This window comes from Nerophis ophidion, linkage group LG21 (assembly GCF_033978795.1).
Source record: "Nerophis ophidion isolate RoL-2023_Sa linkage group LG21, RoL_Noph_v1.0, whole genome shotgun sequence".
NCBI lineage: Eukaryota > Metazoa > Chordata > Actinopteri > Syngnathiformes > Syngnathidae > Nerophis > Nerophis ophidion.
This window is the reverse complement of record NC_084631.1, coordinates 33,255,688-33,278,807: the sequence shown is the minus strand read 5'-3', so window position 1 is coordinate 33,278,807 and position 23,120 is coordinate 33,255,688. Positions and strand designations below refer to the sequence as shown.

General features: G+C 40.9%; 1 protein-coding gene across 1 annotated transcript in view; it reads left to right on the top strand.

The window, feature by feature from the left end:
- csmd2 (CUB and Sushi multiple domains 2) overlaps positions 1-23,120 on the top strand; it is an 819,059-nt gene that overhangs the window by 576,879 nt on the left and 219,060 nt on the right. The window contains exons 37-38 of the mRNA XM_061882497.1: positions 18,077-18,173; positions 20,446-20,550. Coding sequence (XP_061738481.1) covers positions 18,077-18,173; positions 20,446-20,550 — 202 coding nt within the window. The remainder of the gene's footprint in view (positions 1-18,076; positions 18,174-20,445; positions 20,551-23,120) is intronic.

Sequence of the window (23,120 nt, the reverse complement as noted above, 5' to 3'; positions counted from 1 at the left end):
TGTTTGACAATTTGCTTACAAATTGGTGACCCTCGCCCCATCCTTGTTTGTGAATTACTTAGCATTTCAAGGAAGTTGATTTTATACCCAATCATAGCACCCACCTGTTCCCAATTAGCCTGCACACCTGTGGGATGTTCCAAATAAGTGTTTGATGAGCATTCCTCAACGTTCTCAGTATTTATTGCCACCTTTCCCAACGTCTTTGTCACGTGTTGCTGGCATCAAATTCTAAAGTTAATGATTATTTGCAAAAAAATTTTTATCAGTTTGAACATCAAATATGTTGTCTTTGTAGCATATTCAACTGAATATGGGTTGAAAATGATTTGCAAATCATTGTATTCCGTTTATATTTACATCTAACACAATTCCCCCACTCATATGGAAACAGGGTTTGTAGGTCGGGGGCCTCCGCTCTATCTCTCAGTCAGTTTGGGGGGTCCTTAGTCTGGGAAACGTTGAAGCACTCGACACTAACTACAGCAAAAGTGCAACACAAAAAACACAGCGCAACAAACATAACGAGCGAGACAAAAAGCAACTTGCGCTAAGCAAGCTGAAGTATTAACACATTCAGGCCATACTTGCCAACCCTCCTGATTTTCCCGGAAGACTCCCGAATTTCACTGCCCCTCCCGAAAATCTCCCGGGGCAACAATTCTCCCGAATTTCTCCCGATTTCCACCCAGACAACAATATTGGGGGCGTGCCTTTAGTGTCCTCTCTCACCTGAAAAGGAGACTGTCAGGTGGGGGTTGCATCTTTGTGCGGGATCGTTCCTCCAATGCAAACATGGACACTCCGGACGAGAACATAAAGGTAGGAAATGATTTAATAAATAATACACCGAATCAAACTGACAGAAACAAACGCACGGGAAGCTAAGTCCACAACTTAGCACAGGAATCAAGAACAGGAATAAACCAACGCTATAGTTGCATACCGCAAACAAGGAAGCCAGGACGAGTGATCAAAAAGGCAGGCTTAAATAGTGTCTCTTCATTAGACAAACAGAGGCAGGTGCAAATCATAAGTAACCATAGTGACAAAACCAACAAGGAAGTGCAACCAGGAACTAAAGAAGTCCAAAACTAACAGAACATAACTACACTAAACATGATCTGGACCACGGATCATGACAGAGACTATTATATACGTCTCCGATATCCATATTTTTATCTACAACCCACAAAGTAGGAAGGCACGGAGCTATTTCTCAGCGTGTGTTTATTTCAGCTGGCACGTTCAAAACACTGACACGCAACATCCGGAATCCCACCATTTATTGCTTCAAAACTAGGGCAAGTAGTAATGTCCGAAAACGTAACGGAGACGAAGCAGAAGAACAAAGAAGAGACAATGGCGAAGACGAGTAGGGAGAAGAAGTACGCTTGCAAGTTCCTAAATGATTGGAATAAAAATAATTACAGTTCATCCAGGACAGCTGGAAGGGGAAGCTGCGTGGAAATTTTGTAGATCAGACTTCTCCATTAAACACGGTGGCTGAATGGATATACTCATTCATGAACGGATTATATATATATATATATATATGTATATATATATGTCTTAATTTGATTATCCAGAGAATAGTGCTCGATACCGTGGTAGAGTGCAATATGTATGTGTGGGAAAAATCACAAGATTACTTCATCTCTACAGAACTGTTTCATGAGGGGTTTCCTCAACTTAATCTCCTGACGATTGATGGAACCCCTCATGAAACAGTTCTGTAGAGATGAAATAGTCTTGTGATTTTTCCCACACACACATATATGTATATATATATATATATATGTATATATGTATGTACATATATATGTAAAAGTTTATGTATATATATACATATGTATATATGTACATATATACATATACATATATATATATATATATATATATATATATATATATATATATATATATACATTCAGACACATATATACACACACGTACATATATATATATATATATATATATATACATACACATACACACAGTGGCCTAGTGGTTAGAGCGTCCGCCCTGAGATCGGTAGGTCGTGAGTTCAAATCCCGGCTGAGTCATACCAAATACTCTAAAAATGCGACTCATTACCTCCTGCTTGGCACTCAGCATCAAGGGTTGGAATTGGGGGTTAAATCACCATAAATGATTCCCGGGCGTGGCACCGCTGCAGCCCACTGCTCCCCTCACCTCCCAGGGGTTGATCAAGGGTGATGGGTCAAATGCAGAGAATAATTTCGCCACATCTCGTATGTGTGTGACAATCATTGGTACTTTACTTTAATATATATATATATGTAAATATATATATATATATATATATATATATATATATATATATATAAGAAATATAAAATACATACACTCCCGCTACCCCCCTCCACACACACACACACAGACACACCTCATCACCCCCCACCCCCATCTCCCGAATTTGGAGGTCTCAAGGTTTGCAAGTGTGATTTAGGCACGTGTTTAAAACATGATGCTGAATAATTTATGCCGCTCAGCCTGACCCAGACTGAAGACCCCCAGTGGTTCCCAGTTAAATTCAGTGTGAGACCCCTGCCTTAGCTCGATTCATCCATCTTTTATGCTCCGTGGGGGGGCCCACATGTCATGAACCGACCCCCGCTGCTTGACCTAATCACACATTTCCTCACAAAGCTTCATGAGCAAACCAATCCTTCAACACATTTTTTCCAACTTCCACCCAAAAACGAAGACGCAACATGACAATACCAAAACAAATGCAGGGTGAATTCAGACTCCTGACTCTGTCACAGTCCATAGTTTTAACATTTTTCCCGTGGGTAAGAAGTTATAAGTCATTTTAATTTGAAAATAACCATTTTGTACATCGATAGTAGTTTTGTTTAGTTTAGTTTTCAGCTCTATACTCTCGGCAGGGTCCTTGAGGGTGCATGGGAGTTTGCCCAACCAGTCTACATGTGCTTTGTGGACTTTGAGAAGGCAGGTCCCCCAGGAAGTCCTGTGGCGAGTGCTCAGAGACTATGGGGTATCGGACTGTCTGATTGTGGCGGGCCCCTCCCTGTAAGATGAGTGTCAGAGCTTGGTCCGCATTGCCAGCAGTAAGTCGGACCCGTTCCCAGTGAGGGTTGGACTCTGCCAAGGCTGCCTTTTGTCGCCCATTCTGTTCATAACTGTTATGGAAAGACTTTCTAGGCGCAGTCAAGGCGTTGAGGGGTTCCGGTTTGGTGGCTGCAGGATTAGTTCTCTGCTTTTTGCAGATGATGTGGTCCTGATGGCTTCGTCTGGCCGGGATCTTCAGCTCTCACTGGATCGGTTCGCGACCGGGATGAGAATCAGCACCATGGTTCTCGCCCGGAAAAGGGTGGAGTGCCATCTCCGGGTTGGGGAGGAGACCCTGCCCCAAGTGGAGGAGTTCAAGTACCTCAGAGTCTTGTTCACGAGTGAGGGAAGAGTGGATGGTGAGGTCGACAGGGGCGTCCTCAGTAATGCGAACGTTGTATCGATCCGTTGTGGTGAAGAAGGAGCTGAGCCGGAAGGCAAAGCTCTCAATTTACCGGTCGATCTACGCTCCCATCCTCACCTATGGTCATGAGCTTTGGGTTGTGACCGAAAGGACAAGATCACGGGTACAAGCGGGCGGAATGAGTTTGGGTCTCTCCCTTAGAGATAGGGTGAGAAGCTCTGCCATCCGGGAGGAGCTCAAAGTAAAGCTGCTGCTCCTCCACATAGAGAGGAGCCAGGCGAGGTGGTTCAACTATCTGGTCCCGACTGGTAGGAGGCCACGGTCAAGACCCAGGACACGTTGGGAAGACTATGTCTCCCGACTGGCCTGGGAACGCTTCGGGATCCCCCGGGAAGAGCTGGATGAAGTGGCTGGAGAGAGGAAAGTCTGGGCTTTCCTGCTTAGGCTGCTGCCCCCGTGACCCGATCTAGGATAAGCGGAAGAAAATGGATAGATGGATAGATAGTAGTTTTGTAGATTAATTTTAATGTTGTATCCCATGGCAACTGGCAGTCAAAAAAGTCCTTCCATTTTCCATATGTGTTGTATGGGGCAGCTTTCAGAGATGTCTTTATTAAATAAAAATGATATATTTTCGTCCGGTCTTTGAAGCGCGGCGTAGACGCCACAGAAGTGAAACGAGACGGTCGGCTGCAACGGCGAGTCAAAGTTCATTGTTGTGGGTCGGCGTGGTCGTAGAGCTGTGCGAGCATACGGCACCCGATGGCGTGGGCGGGGGCCCCGCTTCACTGGTCATCAAGGCGAGCCGCCGTTGCTCTTCTATGCTGTGAAAGTGCTTGAATTGAATATACAGTCAAGTCTTCTTTTTAAATGTTGATATCGCCGACCATTACTTTCTTTCAATCGTTAATAGCCGCCAAAACGTGATTGTGATTATATTTAAAAAAATTAAAACTAGTTCAACCGTCAAGATGGGAGAGGACAAGTAAACTACAGGTTTTTGACCATAGGGCCAAACTTTTTTACTACAGAGGGGCTGGGGGGTTTTAATCGTTTTCAATCATTATTCATTACCTATTTTTAGTTTACAACTTTGTCAAATGACATAAAAGCATGTGTTCTTACAAAGATGATTACTTATTTAACGCATGAACCTTAGGGTTAGGTCAGGCGGATTCGGGAAGAAAAAAAAAAACTGACGAAAAATAAATGTACTTAAAAATATGTTGTGCTAAGTTAATACTGAATGTTTCTTAACTAAACTGTCAATAAAATTAAAGTGGAAATGAAAATGCAGCTTTACCACTTAACTTCTTAAGGCCCAAGCTGTTTGTTTAAATGTTTTTTTTATTTCTCTTTGCTATTTAGGCTTATTGGACCCTAATTAAAATAAAACCCAAGAATCGTCTTTTGATATGATGTACTTAGAACATAAGTACACAAACGTGTACTTCATGTTTAGTGACATGCTAATTCAGTCAAGTTCATCCACACCAGACTCTGTCATCCATGTCTTTATGAATGATTGATCTATGGCCCCCGGGGTGATATTTGATTAGTATTAGAACCGGCCCGCAGGCCACAGCCACCTGCTGCTGTTTTGCACGCACTCCATCAGTGTTGGCCCTAAGAATTTTCAAAATGGGGTCCCAGGGACTCCATCAAGTCATAGAAATAGGGTCACACAGTAAATTTTTGGGGTGCCACTTTTTTGTAAGCGTTTTAAAAACAAATAATCCATTTTTAATTATTTTGTAATTTTAATGACATGGTTTTAATAGTGCCTGCGGCCTCTGAGCTAAAATGAGTTTGACACCCCTGCAATATTGTTAAAATCGGGAGAAATTGGTGAGAAGGCCTGGCTCTCAGTCTCCGTTCCGATTCATCCCAAATGTGTTCTATCGGGTTCAGGTCAGGACTCTGTGCAGGCCAGTCAAGTACATCCACACCATACTCTGTCATCCATGTCTTTATGAATGAATGATCTGTGGCCCCCGGGGTGATATTTGATTAGTATTAGAACCGGCCCGCAGGTCACAGCCGCCTGCTGCTGTTTTGCACGCACCAATACTCCATCAGTGTTGGCGCTAGGAATTTTCAAAATGCAGCTTTACCACTTAACTTCTTAAGGCCCAAGCTGTTTGTTTAAATGTTTTTTTTTATTTCTCTTTGCTATTTAGGCTTATTGGACCCTAATTAAAATAAAACCCAATAATCGTCTTTTGATATGATGTACTTAGAACATAAGTACACAAACGTGTACTTCATGTTCAGTGACATGCTAATTCAGTCAAGCTCATCCACACCAGACTCTGTCATCCATGTCTTTATGAATGATTGATCTATGGCCCCCGGGGTGATATTTGATTAGTATTAGAACCGGCCCGCAGGCCACAGCCACCTGCTGCTGTTTTGCACGCACTCCATCAGTGTTGGCCCTAAGAATTTTCAAAATGGGGTCCCAGGGACTCCATCAAGTCATAGAAATAGGGTCACACAGTAAATTTTTTGGGTGCCACTTTTTTGTAAGCGTTTTAAAAACAAATAATCCATTTTTAATTATTTTGTTATTTTAATGACATGGTTTTAATAGTGCCTGCGGCCTCTGAGCTAAAATGAGTTTGACACCCCTGCAATATTGTTAAAATCGGGAGAAATTGGTAAGAAGGCCTGGCTCTCAGTCTCCGTTCCGATTCATCCCAAATGTGTTCTTTCGGGTTCAGGTCAGGACTCTGTGCAGGCCAGTCAAGTAAATCCACACCAGACTCTGTCATCCATGTCTTTATGAATGAATGATCTATGGCCCCCGGGGTGATATTTGATTAGTATTAGAACCGACCCGCAGGCCACAGCCGCCTGCTGCTGTTTTGCACGCACCAATACTCCATCAGTGTTGGCGCTAGGAATTTTCAAAATGGGGTCCCAGGGACCCCATCAAGTCAAAAATATGGGGTCACACAGTACATTTTTGGGTCACACTTTTTTGAAAGGTTTTTAAAAACAAATATTGAACTACATCGCATTTGATTTGCAAATATCAATATTTATATGAATTGTCCACAAATCCAGAGGGGCAAGGCAAGAAGGTCCACTGATTGTCGATTGCCTGCAGCCGTCACAGAGGGTTAGCAAGTACGACCGAGTGCTGCTGAGAAACGGATGTTTTTTGGACAAGAAATACTGAACTATATCGCATTTGATTTACAAATATCCATATTTATATGAATTGTCCACAAATCCAGAAGGGCAAGGCTAGAAGGAAGTCCATGAGCAAGCGAGAGGTCGAGCGCCGAAGAGAGGCATCGAGGTCCGTGTCCGAGCGGGGGTCCAGGATTGAGGGAAAGCAGTTCAAAGTCCGGAAGGAAGTCCAAGGGAACAAGGACCACAGCCTGATCACTGGATGTGGAGGGAAAATGGCGGGGAAACACAGAGGACATATAAGACACGGGCAGAGAGAAAGCACAGAGAGCAGGTACAAGGAGGGAAGCCGGAAATGGGATGCTTACTACAAGGAGTGAACTACGTTCCGCACTGGATCTTCGGGTCCGTTGGCCTTTATGTTTGTCGCCCTCATAAGAAACAGGTGCACTGATTGTCGATTGCCTGCAGCCGTGACAGAGTGTTAGCAAGTACGACCGAGTGCTGCTGAGAAACGGATGTTTTTGTACAGGAAACACTGAACTACATTGCATTTGATTTGCAAATATCCATAGTTATATGAATTGTCCACAAATCCGGAAGGGCAAGGCAAAAAGGAAGTCCGTGAGCAAGCGAGAGGTCGGGCGCGGTAGAGAGGCATCGAGGTCCTTGTCCGAGCGGGGGTCGAGGATTTTCGAGTACGCTAGCCTTTATGCCGTCTGCCTTCATTACCAGGTTCGCTGATTGTCAATTGCCTGCAGCCGTGCAGGTGTGTGGCCAGCGTGACAGAGGGTTAGCAAGTATGACCGAGTGCTGCTGAGAAACAGATGTTTTTTGGATAAGAAACACTGAACTACATCGCATTTGATTTGCAAATATCCATATATTTATGGTGATGATTTAACGGTCATTTGTGTGTCGTGTTTACCGCTGACATGTTGTTGCTGACATAGCACTAACTACCAGAACACCTGGAGTATTGAAACGACACTCCTGTATGTAAAGAAGAACCTCCACATCCGTGCCAAATTTGCCTATTTGCATTTCTGCTCACTTAGTCGTCGTTGCAGGAGTCCGCGGCTTAGTCCCTCGCTGGAGCCGCCTGACGGAATATGTCTTGGCGTCCATTTTAGCCTGCGTGTATAACGACCTCTGTGCTGTCCCTCAGCTATTAGCTCTCTCCGCCACAGCTGGCTATTTTTATGGGTCAAAAACCTGGCACTAACCCCCTGAAGGCGCTGTGCTGCACACAACCCGAGTTGGGCTGCATGGAGGGCGAATAGACGAAGAGATTTTAGGCGGTTTTCTATTCTGAGTTTCGGTCTTACGTGTACAGAGGGAAGACAACGGCACATAATGCTCTATTTATTATCTATTATAATAGAAAATGAAGTGTGTAGCTAATCCAAAAATATGTGTGGTGTGCGACTATGTGTAGAGAGTAAGTGATGAGTGTTACCCGGCGTGTTGAGCGAGGTGCGGAAGTCCGAGGTCGAAGTCGAAGGTCCAGAGACGGGCATGAAGTTGGGGGCAATTGTCAAAAGTCTATGTCCAGGCGGGAGGTCGAGAACCAAGAGGCAGCCAGGGAACCAGAGGGAAAACAGGGAAACGAGACAAACAGCTTGTGACGTGGGAACGGAGGAATGCTGCTGGAAGGCGACGAGGAGGACACAGAGAGGGGGGGAGTGTGCACAGAGCTGGATACACTACAGTATATTGCCAAAAGTATTTGGTCACCTGCATTTATTCACATATGAACATGAAGTAAATGGTAAATGGTATAGCACTTTTCTACCTTCAAGGTACTCAAAGCGCTTTGACACTATTTCCGTAAAAACCCATTCACACACACTGATGGGGGGAGCTGCCATGCAAGGCCCTAACCACGACCCATCAGGAGCAAGGATGAAGTGTCTTCCCCAAGGACACAACGGACGTGACGAGGTTGGTAGAAAGTGAGAATCGAACCAGGAACCCTCAGGTTGCTGGCACGGCCACTCTCGCAACCGCGCCATGCCATCCCATTCCTAACCCATAGGGTTCAATATGATGTGGGTCCACCATTTTGCAGCTATTACAGCTTCAACTCTTCTGGGAAGGCTGTCCACAAGGTTGCGGGATGTGTTTATAGGAATTCTCGACCATTCTTCCAAAAGCGCATTGGTCAGGTCACACACGAGAAGGCCTGGCTCTCAGTCTCTGGTCCGATTTATCCCAAAGGTGTTCTATCGGGTTCAGGTTAGGACTTAGAGGAAACATTGGTAGCGATATTTTTGTCCGGGTAAAATCGGGAGAAATTGGTGAGAAGGCCTGGCTCTCAGTCTCTGTTCCGATTCATCCCAAATGTGTTCTATCGGGTTCAGATTAGGACTCTGTGCAGGCCAGTCAAATTCATCCACACCAGACTGTCATTCATGTCTTTATGAATAAATAATGATGATGATGATTTTCAATGCCATGATTTTAATAGTCCATGCGGCCTCTGAGCTAAAATTAGTTTGAAACACCTGCCTTAAGGGAAACGTTGGTAGCGATTTTGTTGTCCGGGTAAAATCGAGAGGAATTGGTGAGAAGGCCTGGCTCTCAGTCTCCGTCCCGATTCATCCCAAAGGTGTTCTATCGGGTTCAGGTCAGGACTCTGTGCAGGCCAGTCAAGTTCATCCACACCAGACTCTGTCTGCCATGTCTTTATGGACCTTGTTAAAGTACCGATGATTGTCACACAAACACACTAGGTGTGGCGAAATTTTTCTCTGCATTTGACCCATCACCCTTGATCACCCCCTGGGAGGTGAGGGGAGCAGTGAGCAGCAGCGGAAATCATTTTTGGTGATTCAACCCCATGTTGGAAGAGGAAGGGGCCCCGCTCCAAACTGTTCCCACAAGGTTGGGAACATGGAATTGTCCAACATGTTTTGGTATCCTGGAGCATTCAAAGTTCTTTTCACTGGAACTAAAAGGCCACGCCCAGTTCCTGAAAAACAACCCCACACCATAATTCTGATCGTTTGGATGGGTGGCCAAATACTTTTGGCAATAAAGAGCAGTGTTTTTCAACCACTGTGCCGTGAGATACAGTCTGGTGTGCCGTGGGAGATTATCTAATTTCACCTCTTTGGATTAATAATATTTTTTGCAAACCACTAATGACGTGGTTTGCAATGACGTGGGGCTTCACGGTGGCAGAGGGGTTAGTGCGTCTGCCTCACAATACGAAGGTCCTGCAGTCCTGGGTTCAAATCCAGGCTCGGGATCTTTCTGTGTGGAGTTTGCATGTTCTCCCCGTGAATGCGTGGGTTCCCTCCGGGTACTCCGGCTTCCTCCCACTTCCAAAGACATGCACCTGGGGATAGGTTGATTGGCAACACTAAATTGGCCCTAGTGTGTGAATGTGAGTGTGAATGTTGTCTGTCTATCTGTGTTGGCCCTGTGATGAGGTGGCGACTTGTCCAGGGAAAATGGATGGATGGATGGACTAATGACGTGTTGTTGTTGAGTGTCGGTGTTGTCTAGAGCTTGGCAGAGTAATCGTGTAATACTCTTCCATATCAGTAGGGGGCAGCAGGTAGCTAGTTGCTTTGTAGATGTCGTAAACAGCGGAAGGCAGGGTGCAGGTAAAACAGGTATTTAATGCTTAAAAATAAAATAGACAAAAGATGAGTGCCCCTAAAAAGGCATTGAAGCTTAGGGAAGGCTATGCAGAACACAAGTAAAACTCAACTGGCTACAAAGTAAACAAAAACAGAATGCTGGAGGACAGCAAAGACTTACTGTGGAGAAAAAACGGTGTCCACAATGAAGGATGAAAACAACTGAAATATTCTTAATTGCTAAAACCAAGTAGATATGGGAAATATCGCTCAAAGGAAGACATGAAACTGCTATTGGAAAATACCAAAACAAGAGGAAAAGCCACCAAAATAGGAGCGCAAGACAAGAAGTAAAACACTACACACAGGAAAACAGCAAAAAAGTCCAAATAAGTCGTAAGCGTGATGTGACAGTGCACCTACTTTGAGACAAGAGCTATAGTGATATACGTTGGTTACGCTTTAAAGCAGGGGTCACCAACGCGGTGCCCACGGGCACCAGGTAGCCCGTAAGGACCAGATGAGTCGCCCGCTGGCCTGTTCTAAAAATAGCTCAAATACCAGCACTTACCAGTGAGCTGCCTCTATTTTTAAAAGTTTAACTCAACTACAAAAACTCCAATAGAATTTGAAAATCCGTGAAAATATTTTAAAGACTTGGTCTTCACTTGTTTAAATAAATTCATTATTTTTTTTACTTTCCTTCTTATAACTTTCAAAAAGACAATTTTAGAGAAAAAATACAACCTTGAAAATGATTTTAGGATTTTTAAACACATATACCTTTTTACTTTTTAAATTCCTTCCTCCTCTTTCCTGACAATTTAAATCAATGTTCAAGTAAATTTAATGTTTTTTATTGTAAAGAATAATAAATACATTCTGATGTAATTCTTCATTTTAGCTTCTGTTTTTTTGACGAAGAACATTTGTGAAATATTTCTTCAAACTTATGATTAAAATTAAAAAAAAAATATTCTGGCAAATTTAGAAAATCTGTAGAATAAAATTTTAATCTTATTTCAAAGTCTTTTGAATTTCTTTTAAAATTTTTGTTCTGGAAAATCTAGAAGAAATAAAGATTTGTCTTTGTTAGAAATATACCTTGGTCCAATTTGTTATATATTTGAATAAAGTGCAGATTGGATTTTAACCTATTTTAAAACATGTCATAAAAAATATATTTATTTATTGTGAGAAATCATTAAGATGATCAGTGTTTCCACAAAGATAAATATCATTAATTCTTAATAATAACATAAAGTTAAAGGTAAATTGAGCAAATTGGCTATTTCTGGCAATTTATTTAAGTGTGTATCAAACTGGTAGCCCATCGCATTAATCAAATGGTTGGTCACCCCTGCTTTAAAGTCATATCCAACAGATGCAACCACGACTTTTTACTGTCAACTGAGTTTCGTGTTTTAATGATTTCTCCTGGTGGTGTGCCTCCGCATTTTTTCAACGCAAAAAATGTGCCTTGGCTCAAAAAAGGTTAAAAAACACTGACATAGTGTATGACGGCTTACTGTACCGGAACCGGACGCTACGTTCTAGCCCGGAACGCAGGTTTTCACAGGCTTAAGAAGGCAAGTCTCTCATCATCTTCAGATGTGCAGATTGCTGATTGAAAGCAGCTGAATGCTGCTGCCGGAGTGGCGCGCACTTGGCGATGCGCCCTGGCCATGACATTAGGTCAGGTGATGCAAGGTGTTTCTCTTACCTGGCCTACAAATGTTCCTGTAGCAGCTGGAATAAACACACTAACTGGTGCATGAGTCCTGCACCGCTCCGAGCATTTGTATTATTGTCTGTCAGTATGCTCCAGAGCTTGAAGTTTCTCAAACAAAAGCAACTTAAACAGGATTATTTTAGTCCTTCCCGCACCCCCGACTCGATTTGCATTTTCTAAAATTATGAGTCGCATTGCCCGGCAACGAGGCATGCTCTTCACTGTTGCTGCATTGTAGTCGTAGGTTATAGTTTTCTGTCTTGCCTCTGGGGAGGGCGGTTTGAAGCCTCTTTCTTTGCGCTGTCCTCAAATCTAAACATCAGGCATGGATATGATCAGTTGGACTCTCGAAATCTTGAATTGAATTTGAGAGCACCCAGCATGGACGAATAGAACAGACAAGTCATTGTTTTTGTCTGCTCGCGGAAAACAAACATCCTAATCTACGATTTGACTCCCTCGAACGGCCTTGACGCTGTGGAAACAGGACCAGGCTGTTCGGAAAACACCTCAATGATAGACGCTTTGACCTCCCTCCTTCTCCCAGCATGCTCCCTTTGTTTTTATCTTGTCTCAATTAAAAATTGTATCTGTGCATTGCACAGATGTTTTTTCCCCACTCCAGACCGGGCCCCCCCCCTTAGGAGCCCAGTCTAGATTGTATTTTGTTACTCATCATCTTCCCCAGCGTTTTACCTTTTCCCATCGTTTACGGGGCGCCTCGTGGCGACCCATCAGCGTTCCTGTTCCGTAACACTGTACACTATTTGTTCGTCTAATCTTGAACGGGTTTGTGCTGTAAACACAAACGGTCGTTGTACTTGTTGCAATGACAATAAAGACCTACCTACCTAGGATCGGGGCGTCACAATCAAGGGAACTCAGAAGTGAGTTTCCTTGGCGGACACATTTTCCGTGGCCTCCTAATGAAAGATCAATGTGTCATCCCCCCCCCCCCCCGGACTCTCGACGCAATTGACGAAATCTTGAATTGATTTTGAGAGCACCCAGCATGGACGAATAGAACAGACAAGTCATTGTTTTTGTCTGCTCGCGGAAAACAAACATCCTAATCTACAGTTTGACTCCCTCAAACGGCCTTGACGCTGTGGAAACAGGACCAGGCTGTTCTGGAAACACCTCAATGATAGACGCTTTGACCTCCCTCCCTCTTCTCCCAGCTTGTTCCCTTTTGTTTTTGTCTTGTCTGAACTTAACGTGTTTATCTGTGCATTGCACGGAGGTTTTTTCCCCACTCCAGACAGGGCCCCGCCCTAAGGAGCCCAGTCTGGATTGTATTCTTTTACTCATCTTCTTCCCCAGCGTTTTACCTTTTCCCATTGTTTACGAGGCGCCTCGTGGCGATTCATCGGTGTTCCTGTTCCGTAACCCTGTAGACTGTTTGTTCGTCTAATCTTGAACGGGTTTGTGCTGTAAACAAAAACGGTCGTTGTACTTGTTGCAATGACAATAAAGACCTACCTACCTAGGATCGGGGCGTCACACTCAAGGGAACTCAGAAGTGAGTTTCCTTGGCGGGCACATTTTCCGTGGCCTCCTAATGAAAGATCAATGTGTCATCCCCCCCACCCCCGTCTCTTCAAGATGCGCCACAATCCCCCACCCCCTTTAATTGGCTTGTTTCCAATCTATAACGATCAGCAGAAGAGTCGGTTTAGCTCCGGATGTGAGTCGGATCCAAATGAGAGGCTGGGGGACGGAGAGAATAAATGAAAAAACTTGTACAAAAACAATGCAGAAAAAACCCATATTGGCTTTTTTGAAAGCCCATTGGGTAATTTGTGTACTTAATGGGAAAGCCTAAATACCGGAGAAAATGCTGCCTCGTGTGACATAATTAGGACTAAAAACCTTGTGCGTGGTTGCAGGCGAACCAGGGGCCCGAAAATTGTCCCCGAGGGACACCGCTGAGGCTTCATTTGAAGCTCTAGCAATTTTAACAAGATGGCTCAGAGATGATCAACAATTTCCCAACAGTCATGTCTTCTTGGTAGTTATCGGGGCCTTATTCCGGAGCGGAAGCAATGCATGCTCGGCGACGAGTGATATTGTACCAGTAACTTTGCGAGATGAGTGTGTGTGTGGGGGGGGGCGTGGCTTGCGGGCCTGCCGCGGAACGGGGCGTGTCAGGGCTGGCCTCGAAGACAGCGACAGGTGCGTAGATGGCCCAGGTGGGCCCGGTTATCGAATCACCCGTCGCCTTTATTAGCAGCAGCCGTGAGGAAGTGAGTTGTTAGAGTCAGGGGCGCTGCTGAGAGACACGGACGCAGAAAAGCAAAAAACTTTGCTCCATTCAATACAATAAGCTAGTGTTGTAGCCTGAATTCCTGGCAGTCTCTAATGGGTTCTTCAGACCACCACAGACTGCTAGGCATTCAGGAAATGTGAAAGTGTGAGCAAATGGGCTGGTTCAAAAGTATACATACAGCAATGTTAATATTTGCTCACATGTCCCTTGGCAAGTTTCACTTCTGCTTGAATTTTTGACCACTCTTCTTGAAAATTTCTGACATGGACTTGTTTCTCTAGCATTGTCCACACGTTTAAGTCCGGACTTTGGGAAGGCCATTCTAACACCTTCATTCTAGCCTGATTTAGCCATTCCTTTACCACTTTTGATGTGTGGTTGGGGTCATTGCCCTGTTGAAAAACCCAACTCCACCCAAGACCCAACCTCCGGGCTGATGATTTTAGCTTGTCCTAAAAAATGTTGAGGTAATTCTCCTTTTTAATTGTCATTGTAAAGCACCAATTCCGTTGGCAGCAAAACAAGCCCAGATCATAATACTACCACCACCACGCTTGACGGTAGGCCTGGTGTTCTTAGGATTAAAGGCCTCACTTTTTCTCCTCCAAACATATTGCTGGGTATTGTGGGCAAACAGCTCCATATTTGTTTCATCCGACATCACATGGACAAAGATAAGACCTTCTGGAGGAAAGTTCTGTCGTCAGTTGGGTGTTCCAACAGCACACGGAACCCAAACACACGTCAAAATTGGTAAAGGAATGGCTAAATCAGGCTGGACATAATGTTTTCGAATGGCATTCCCAAAGTCCTGACGTGTGGACAATGCTGAAGAAACAAGTCCAAGTTCTAAAGCTTTGTGATGTGTCAGATATATCAGATTGTAGGTGTTTTTTTCATATTGTATTACCCTTCATGCTCATAATTCACTGTTTTTCGTGTGGACAATGCTGAAGAAACAAGTCCAGTTTCTAAAGCTTTGTGATGTGTCAGATATATCAGATTGTAGGTGTTTTTTTTATATTGTATTACCCTTCATGCTCATAATTCACCGTTTTTATTGCATTTTTCTTGCATTTTGCTTGATTGTAAAATAGGTCGATTATACTCTCCTCTTTGAAGGAGAGTATAATTGTACTTTTGTTATTATTTCCCCGTATTACTACACAATAACTCAGATTTGTAACACTAGTGGGCAGTAGAGAATATGAAGTGATTTTTGGTCTAAACCATGTTTTTGCTTCATTCATTATTGACCTGTTTCTTGCTACTTTATGTTGTATATTTTTTACATTGGATTTCCAGTTCAATTTATCATCAATCATTTTACCTACAGAAATGTGGTTTCATTTACTCTTTCAATTTCTATTCCATCTATTTGTATTTATGTTTGACAAGTAATAAGAAAATGTAAATGCCTGACTTACCTATCAAGGAGGAAATTTGTTCCTAGTTTGTCATGAATAAGTTGAGAATCGTATTGAGGCCTTTTAGATTGTCTAAGGTCTGACATGTTTAGTAACTTTACCGGTGGCGGTAGCTAGATGAAGATGGCGGTGTGGTACTTGCAACCTGGATGTGACACTTCATGTTCACAATTTATTCACAATATACTCCATAAGTACCCGTACATAGAAATTCATCCCGTCAGTCTCTCAGTCAAAAAGCATCCTTTTGTGTCTTATACTCTCCTCTTTCAAGGAGAGTATAATTGTACTTTTGTAATTATTTCCCCATATTTCTACACAATAACTCAGATTTGTAACACTAGTGAGCAGTAGAGAATATGAAGTGATTTTTGGTCTAAAACATGTTTTTGCTTCATTCATTATTGACCTGTTTCTTGCTACTTTATGTTGTATATTTTTACATGAGATTTCCAGTTCAATTTATCATCAATCATTATACCTAGAAATTTGGTTTCATTTACTCTTTCAATTTCTATTCCGTCTATTTGTATTTATTTTTTACTAGTAATAAGAAAACGTAACTGCCTGACTTACCTATCAAGGAGGAAATCTGTTCCTAGTTTTGTCATGAATAAGTTAAGAATCGTATTGAGGCCTTTTAGATTGTCTAAGGTCTGACATGTTTAGTAACTTTACCGGTGGCGGTAGCTAGACGAAGATGGCGGTGTGTCACTGGCAACCTGGATGTGACACTTCATGTTCTCAATGTATTCACAATATACTCCATAAGTGCCCGTACATAGAAATTCATCCCGTCAGTCTCTCAGTCAAAAAGCATCCTTTTGTGTCTTATACTCTCCTCTTTCAAGGAGAGTATAATTGTACTTTTGTAATTATTTCCCCATATTTCTACACAATAACTCAGATTTGTAACACTAGTGAGCAGTAGAGAATATGAAGTGATTTTTGGTCTAAAACATGTTTTTGCTTCATTCATTATTGACCTGTTTCTTGCTACTTTATGTTGTATATTTTTACATGAGATTTCCAGTTCAATTTATCATCAATCATTATACCTAGAAATTTGGTTTCATTTACTCTTTCAATTTCTATTCCGTCTATTTGTATTTATTTTTTACTAGTAATAAGAAAACGTAACTGCCTGACTTACCTATCAAGGAGGAAATTTGTTCCTAGTTTTGTCATGAATAAGTTGAGAATCGTTTTGAGGCCTTTTAGATTGTCTAAGGTCTGACATGTTTAGTAACTTTACCGGTGGCGGTAGCTAGACGAAGATGGCGGTGTGTAACTGGCAACCTGGATGTGACACACTCACTGTCTAATTGGTCAAACGGTGGATTGCGAGACATCGAAAATAAAACAATGACAAGATTTCAGGGCTGTACATACAATTTTGAAATGAGCATGTTTCGGCTAAACTACTGTTATTAGTTTTGATTGATTGATTGAAACTTTTATTTGTAAATCGCACAGTACAGTACATATTCTGTACAATTGACCACTACTGTAAATGGGAGAGAATATGAAGGGATTTTTGGTCCAGTTTAGTTTCATTTACTCTTTCAATTTCTATTCGGTCTATTTGTATTTGTGTTTGACTTTCCCTTCTACTGTTACCAAATAGCTTTATTTTAGTTTTACTGTGATTCAACGATAGTCTGTTTTTTTCAAATCATCTTTTTTTAATGTGTTCATTTCTTCTGTTATTATTAGTATTATCAGGCGCCAGCGCCCCCCGCGACCCCGAAAGGGAATAAGCGGTAGAAAATGGATTGATGGATGGATCTTCTGTGTGTTCTCTCCTGAACAAAGCGCTGTTGTTTCATCCGCAACTAACTTTAAATCTTTTGTAACTTTACAAATGTCATTTGTATAGAGATTGAATAATTTAGGTCCTAGTATTGATCCCTGAGGTACACCACAGGATATATTAAGTGTTGTAGAAGTGTGTTCGCCTAGCTTCACGTATTGTTTCCTGTTCGTCAGATAACTTCTTATCCAGTTTAAGACTAACCCTCTGATGCCGTATCGTTTTAGTTTTTTAATTAAAATATTGTGATTAATTGTGTCAAATGCTTTAGTTAGATCCATAAACACTGCCGCACATTTTTTGGTATCTATTGCATGGGTAATTTCTTCTGTCATTTCAATTAAACCAATTGAAGTTGAAATATTAGCGCCAAATCCACATTGGTTCTCTTCGAGTATTCTATTTTTGTTTGTGAAACTCTCTAATCTGTTATTGAACAGTTTTTCAATGATTTTAGAACATTGTGGAAGTAAATAAACAGGTCTATAATTTTGTTTGTCTCCAGTCTCATTAATTGGTGCAACTTTAGCTATTTTCATTTTGTTTGGAAATGTACCTGTTTGAATGATTGGTTACTAATATACATTTTGTACATTTCTAATATACGTTGCTCGCTTCACCATCCAATGTGCTCTTTCTCTCAGATCCAGGTCGTCAGCTTCGTCACAGAACAGAACTGGGACTCGTTGGAGGTGTTTGACGGGGGTGACAACACTGACACCATGCTGGGCAGCTTCTCAGGTAGCCTGTTAATATCTCACCAAACATGTGTCCCTTGTGCCGCTGGAATCCGGGTGTTGTTCCACCTGACTGCTATTGTCCTCACACACACCTTCGGTCTATTCCAGGGGTGTCCAAATTGCGGCCCTGGGCCTCAGCTAATTTTTTACCGGCCCCCGGCACCCTTTGAAAATACTACTGGAAAAGAAAATGAAACATAAAAATGTGGAATAAAACCGCAAACAGGCGGAATGTAACGAGAAAAAGTTGCAATTTTGTCTTTCATAACACAAAGCTGCCGTACAGGTGTTTATTTTATTTAAAGAACATTATCACCATTTCAGAAGGGTTAAAACCAATAAAAATCAGTTCCCAGTGGCTTATTTTATTTTCCGAAGTTTTTTTCAAAATGTTACCCATCATGGAATATCCCGAAAAAAGGCTTTAGAGTGCCTGATTTTCACTATCAGTAAACCCGTCCATTTTCCTGTGACGTCACTGCGTGACCCAAATACAAACAAACATGGCGGATAGAACAGAAAGATATAGCGACCTTAGCTCGGATTCAGACTCGGATTTCAGCGGCTTAAGTGATTTAACTGATTACGCATGTTTTGAAACGGATGGTTGGAGTGTGGAGGCAGATAGCGAAAACGAAATTGAAGAAGGAACGTAAGCTATTAGCTCAATAGCTTTAGTTATAGCTATTGAAGCTATTAGGCGATCGCCTTCCAACCAACGATTGCATCTTTTGCCACTGGAGCAACTTAAATCCGTCGATTGGTAAGTGTTTGTTTGGCATTAAATGTGGGTGGAGGGAAAGGCTGGATGCAAATATAGCTCCAAATGTACATACAGCTAGCCTAAATAGCATGTTAGCATCGATTAGCTGGCAGTCATGCCGTGCGCAAATATGTCTGATTAGCACATAAGTCAATAACATCAACAAAACTCACTTTTGTGATTTTGTTGACTTTATCGTTGTAAATGCATCTGCTTTGAGTGTCGCAGGATATCCACACATCTCTGTCGGTAAAATGTGCAGAACTAATGAGGGACTTTCGCATCTTTTGACACTGGTGCAACTTCAATACGTCGATTGGTATGTGTTTGTTTGGCATTAAATGTGGGTGAAGGGAAAGGCTGGATGGAAATATAACTACAAATGAGGCATAACGATGCAATATGTACATACAGCTAGCTTAAATAGCATGTTAGCATCGATTAGAAAATTACTAATGATGTTCCATAAATTACTTTTTTTATTTTTTTCAAAAAGATTCGAATTAGCTAGTTTCTCTTTTCTTTTTTTTTGCTTGAATTTTGAATTTTAAAGAGTCAAAATTGAAGATAAACTATGTTTCAAAATTTAATTTTTCATTTTTTTTGTGTTTTCTCCTCTTTTAAACCGTTCAATTAAGTGTTTTTTTCATTATTTAGTCCCTACACAAAAAACCTTCCGTAAAAGGAATACATATAGATTTATTTATTAAAGGTAACTTGAGCAAATTGGCTATTTCTGGCGATTTATTTAAGTGTGTATCAAGCTGGTAGGCCTTCGCATTAATCAGTACCCAAGAAGTAGCTCTTGGTTTCAAAAAGGTTGGTGACCCCTGATCTGGAGACTCAAGCATTTGAAACAAAATGTATGACACATTTTTAATACTTTTATGTAAGAATTTTTGTGGGACTTTTTTTTCTTTTTTTTCTTTTAATTTGTCATTGCTCAAAATCAATGTTGTTTTATTGATTATATATAATTAAAATATTGGCTATTTTGTGTTTTTGTGCCAAAAAAATGGATTTGACAAAAAAGTATAAAATTTGGAAATAAAAATAACTTTATATCGACAGATATGCCTAAAGTTGATTTGTAGATTTAAGCATTGAAAAAAAACAACTTGTGACTGATTTAACATTTTAATGACTGAGACCCTTTCATGTCCCTGAGACCAAACTTAAGGGGATCCCTAAAGGTAAAAAAACATATATTTATTGTATTGGTTTTGAAAATGAAAAATATCCGAATGGCTCCAGCATGCTTAAATTTTTCAGTGTGCGGCCCTCAATGGAAATAGTTAGGACACCTCTGCTCTATTCCTTGTATTTGTGCTTTGTTTCCATTTCATAGCAAGAGTTTTTTTTTTTTTTTTTTTTTTTTCGAGAATTGAACCAAATGCAAATGCTCGGAAGCAAAGCCCGGTAGCTATTTGTCAGTAGCTCGCACAGTTAGTCATGGTCGGCCCACGCCGGAGATAGCATCACTAAACGCTACTATTCATCTTTTCCCCAGGCACTACAGTTCCAGCTCTCCTCAACAGTACGTCCAACCAACTCTACCTGCACTTTTTCTCCGATATCAGCGTGTCCGCCGCTGGATTCAGGCTGGAGTACAAAAGTAAGTGTTCTCCGGACCAGAGAGCGCACCGCTATATAAGCCACACCCACTAAATGTCTTTCATTTTATCTTTATTGACATCAAGCATCAGACATTCCCATCCATTACATCATATATCTGTTGTCTGCCCTAAATGCTGAGTATCCATCCATCCATTTTTCTACCGCTTGTCCCTTTTTGGGTTGGCGGGGGGCTGCATTCGGGCGGAAGGCAGTGTACACCCTGGACAAGTCGCCACCTCATCACAGGGCCGACATAAATAGAAAGACATACCATTGCAAAAAACAACAACAACAATGCTAAAGTAGTTTTGGGATTGGAAGTCACAAGACTAAAATGCTTTTGACGATTATAATACATCCATCCATCTTCTTCCGCTTATCCGAGGTCGGGTTGCGGGGGCAGCAGCCTAAGCAGGGAAGCCCAGGCTTCGTCCATCTCTTCCCGGGGGATCCCAGGCCAGCCGGGAGACAAAGTTTTCCCAACGTGTCCTGGGTCTTCCCTTGGCCTCCTACTGGTTGGACGTGCCCTCCGCTAGCGAGGTGTTCGGGTGGCATCCTGACCAGATACCCGAACCACCTCTTCTGGCTCCTCTCCATTATAATAAAGAAATGAGAATACTAAAAAAAAAAAAAAAAATACCAAAATGGAAAAATTAATGCATACGCTGAGTGTAAAATTGCAAAAAAAAAAACTAAAACAACAACATTATGAATGTGGTTATGGGTCACATGACTAAACAGCTATTAATGATTCAAATAAAAATAAATCGAAAACTGGAAAAACAAATGCACAAGCTGAGTACAACAATGCAAAAAATAAATAAACAAAAACAATATGAAAGTGACTTTGGGGTTCTAGGTCACATGACTAAAAGGCTATTGACGATTATAATAAATAAATGAAAATACTTAAAAAAACTCAAACTGGAAAGACAAATGCATAAGCTGAGTATAGTAATGCAAAAAAAACCAAAAACAATATGAAGGTGACTTTGGAGTTGTAGGTCACATGACTAAAAAGCTATTAAAGATTAAAGTAAAAAATAAAAAATCCAAAACTGAAAAAAAGAATGCATAGGCTGAGTATGCCATTGCAAAAAAAAACTAAAACAACATTATGAATGTGGTTGTGGGTCACATGACTAAAACGCTTTTAATGATTCAAATAAAAATAAATCAAAAACTGGAAAAACTAATGCATAAGCTGAGTGTACCATTGCAAAAAAAAAATAAAAATAGAACAACATTATGAATGTGGTTATGGGTCACATAACTAAAAAGCTACTAATGATTCAAATAAAAATAAATCGAAAACTGGAAAAACAAATGCATAAGCTGAGTACAACAATGCAAAAAATAAAAAACAAAAACAATATGAAAGTGACTTTGGGGTTCTAGGTCACATGACTAAAAGGCTATTGACGATTATAATAAATAAATGAAAATACTTTAAAAAAACTCAAACTGGAAAGACAAATGCATAAGCTGAGTATAGTAATGCAAAAAAACAAACAAAAAAAAAACAATATGAAGGTGACTTTGGGGTTGTAAGTCACATGACTAAAAATATATTAATGATTAAAATAAAAAAAAATAATCCAAAACTGAAAAAACGAATGCATAGGCTGAGTATGCCATTGCAGAAAAAAAACAACAACAATATGAACGTGGTTTTGGGGTTATAGGTCACATGACTAAAAAGCTATTAATGATTCAAATAAAAAATAAAAATAAAAAAACTGGAAAAACAAATGCATAAGCTGAGTAAACCGTTGCAAAACAACAACAATTACAGAACAACAATATGAAAGTGGTTTTGGGGTTTTAGGTCACATGACTGAAAAGCTATTAATGACTAAAATAAATATAAATGAAAAACTGAAAAAAAAAACTGCATAAACAGAGTAAAGCAATACAAAAACAAACAAACAAACAAACACAAACAATATGAAAGTGCCTTTGGGGTTCCAGGTCACATGACTAAAAAGCTATTGACGATTATAATAAATAAGCTAAAATACTAAAATAAAATCACAAACTGGAAAAACTAATGCAAAAGCTGAGTACACCATTGCAAAAAAACTAAAACAACAATAACACTACGAACGCGGTTTTGGGTTTATAGGTCACATGACTAAAAGGCTATTAATGATTCAAATTTGAAAAAAATTGGAAAAACAAATCCATAAGCTGAGTATACCAATGCAAAAAGAAACAAACAAACAAAAACAATATGAAAGTGACTTTGGAGTTCTCGCTCATATGACTAAAATCTATTGACGATTAAATCAGTTTAAAATTGTTAAGAAATAAAAGATAAAATGTAAGAAAAAGATAAAAATGAAATAAAATACATGTGAGCCAAGTACAGTTAAGATGAAAAGACTATGTAAAAGTCGTTATGGGGTTTTGGGTCACATGACTTATGTCAAAATATTTTTTGTTTGTATCCCAACCATACCACCCCCCCACCCCCCTCCCAAAAAAAAAAGGAAACAGCAAAAAAAACAAAATAGTATCTACAAATGTTGTAGATATTTGTATTAGTTGTAATTGTAATTGTTTGAG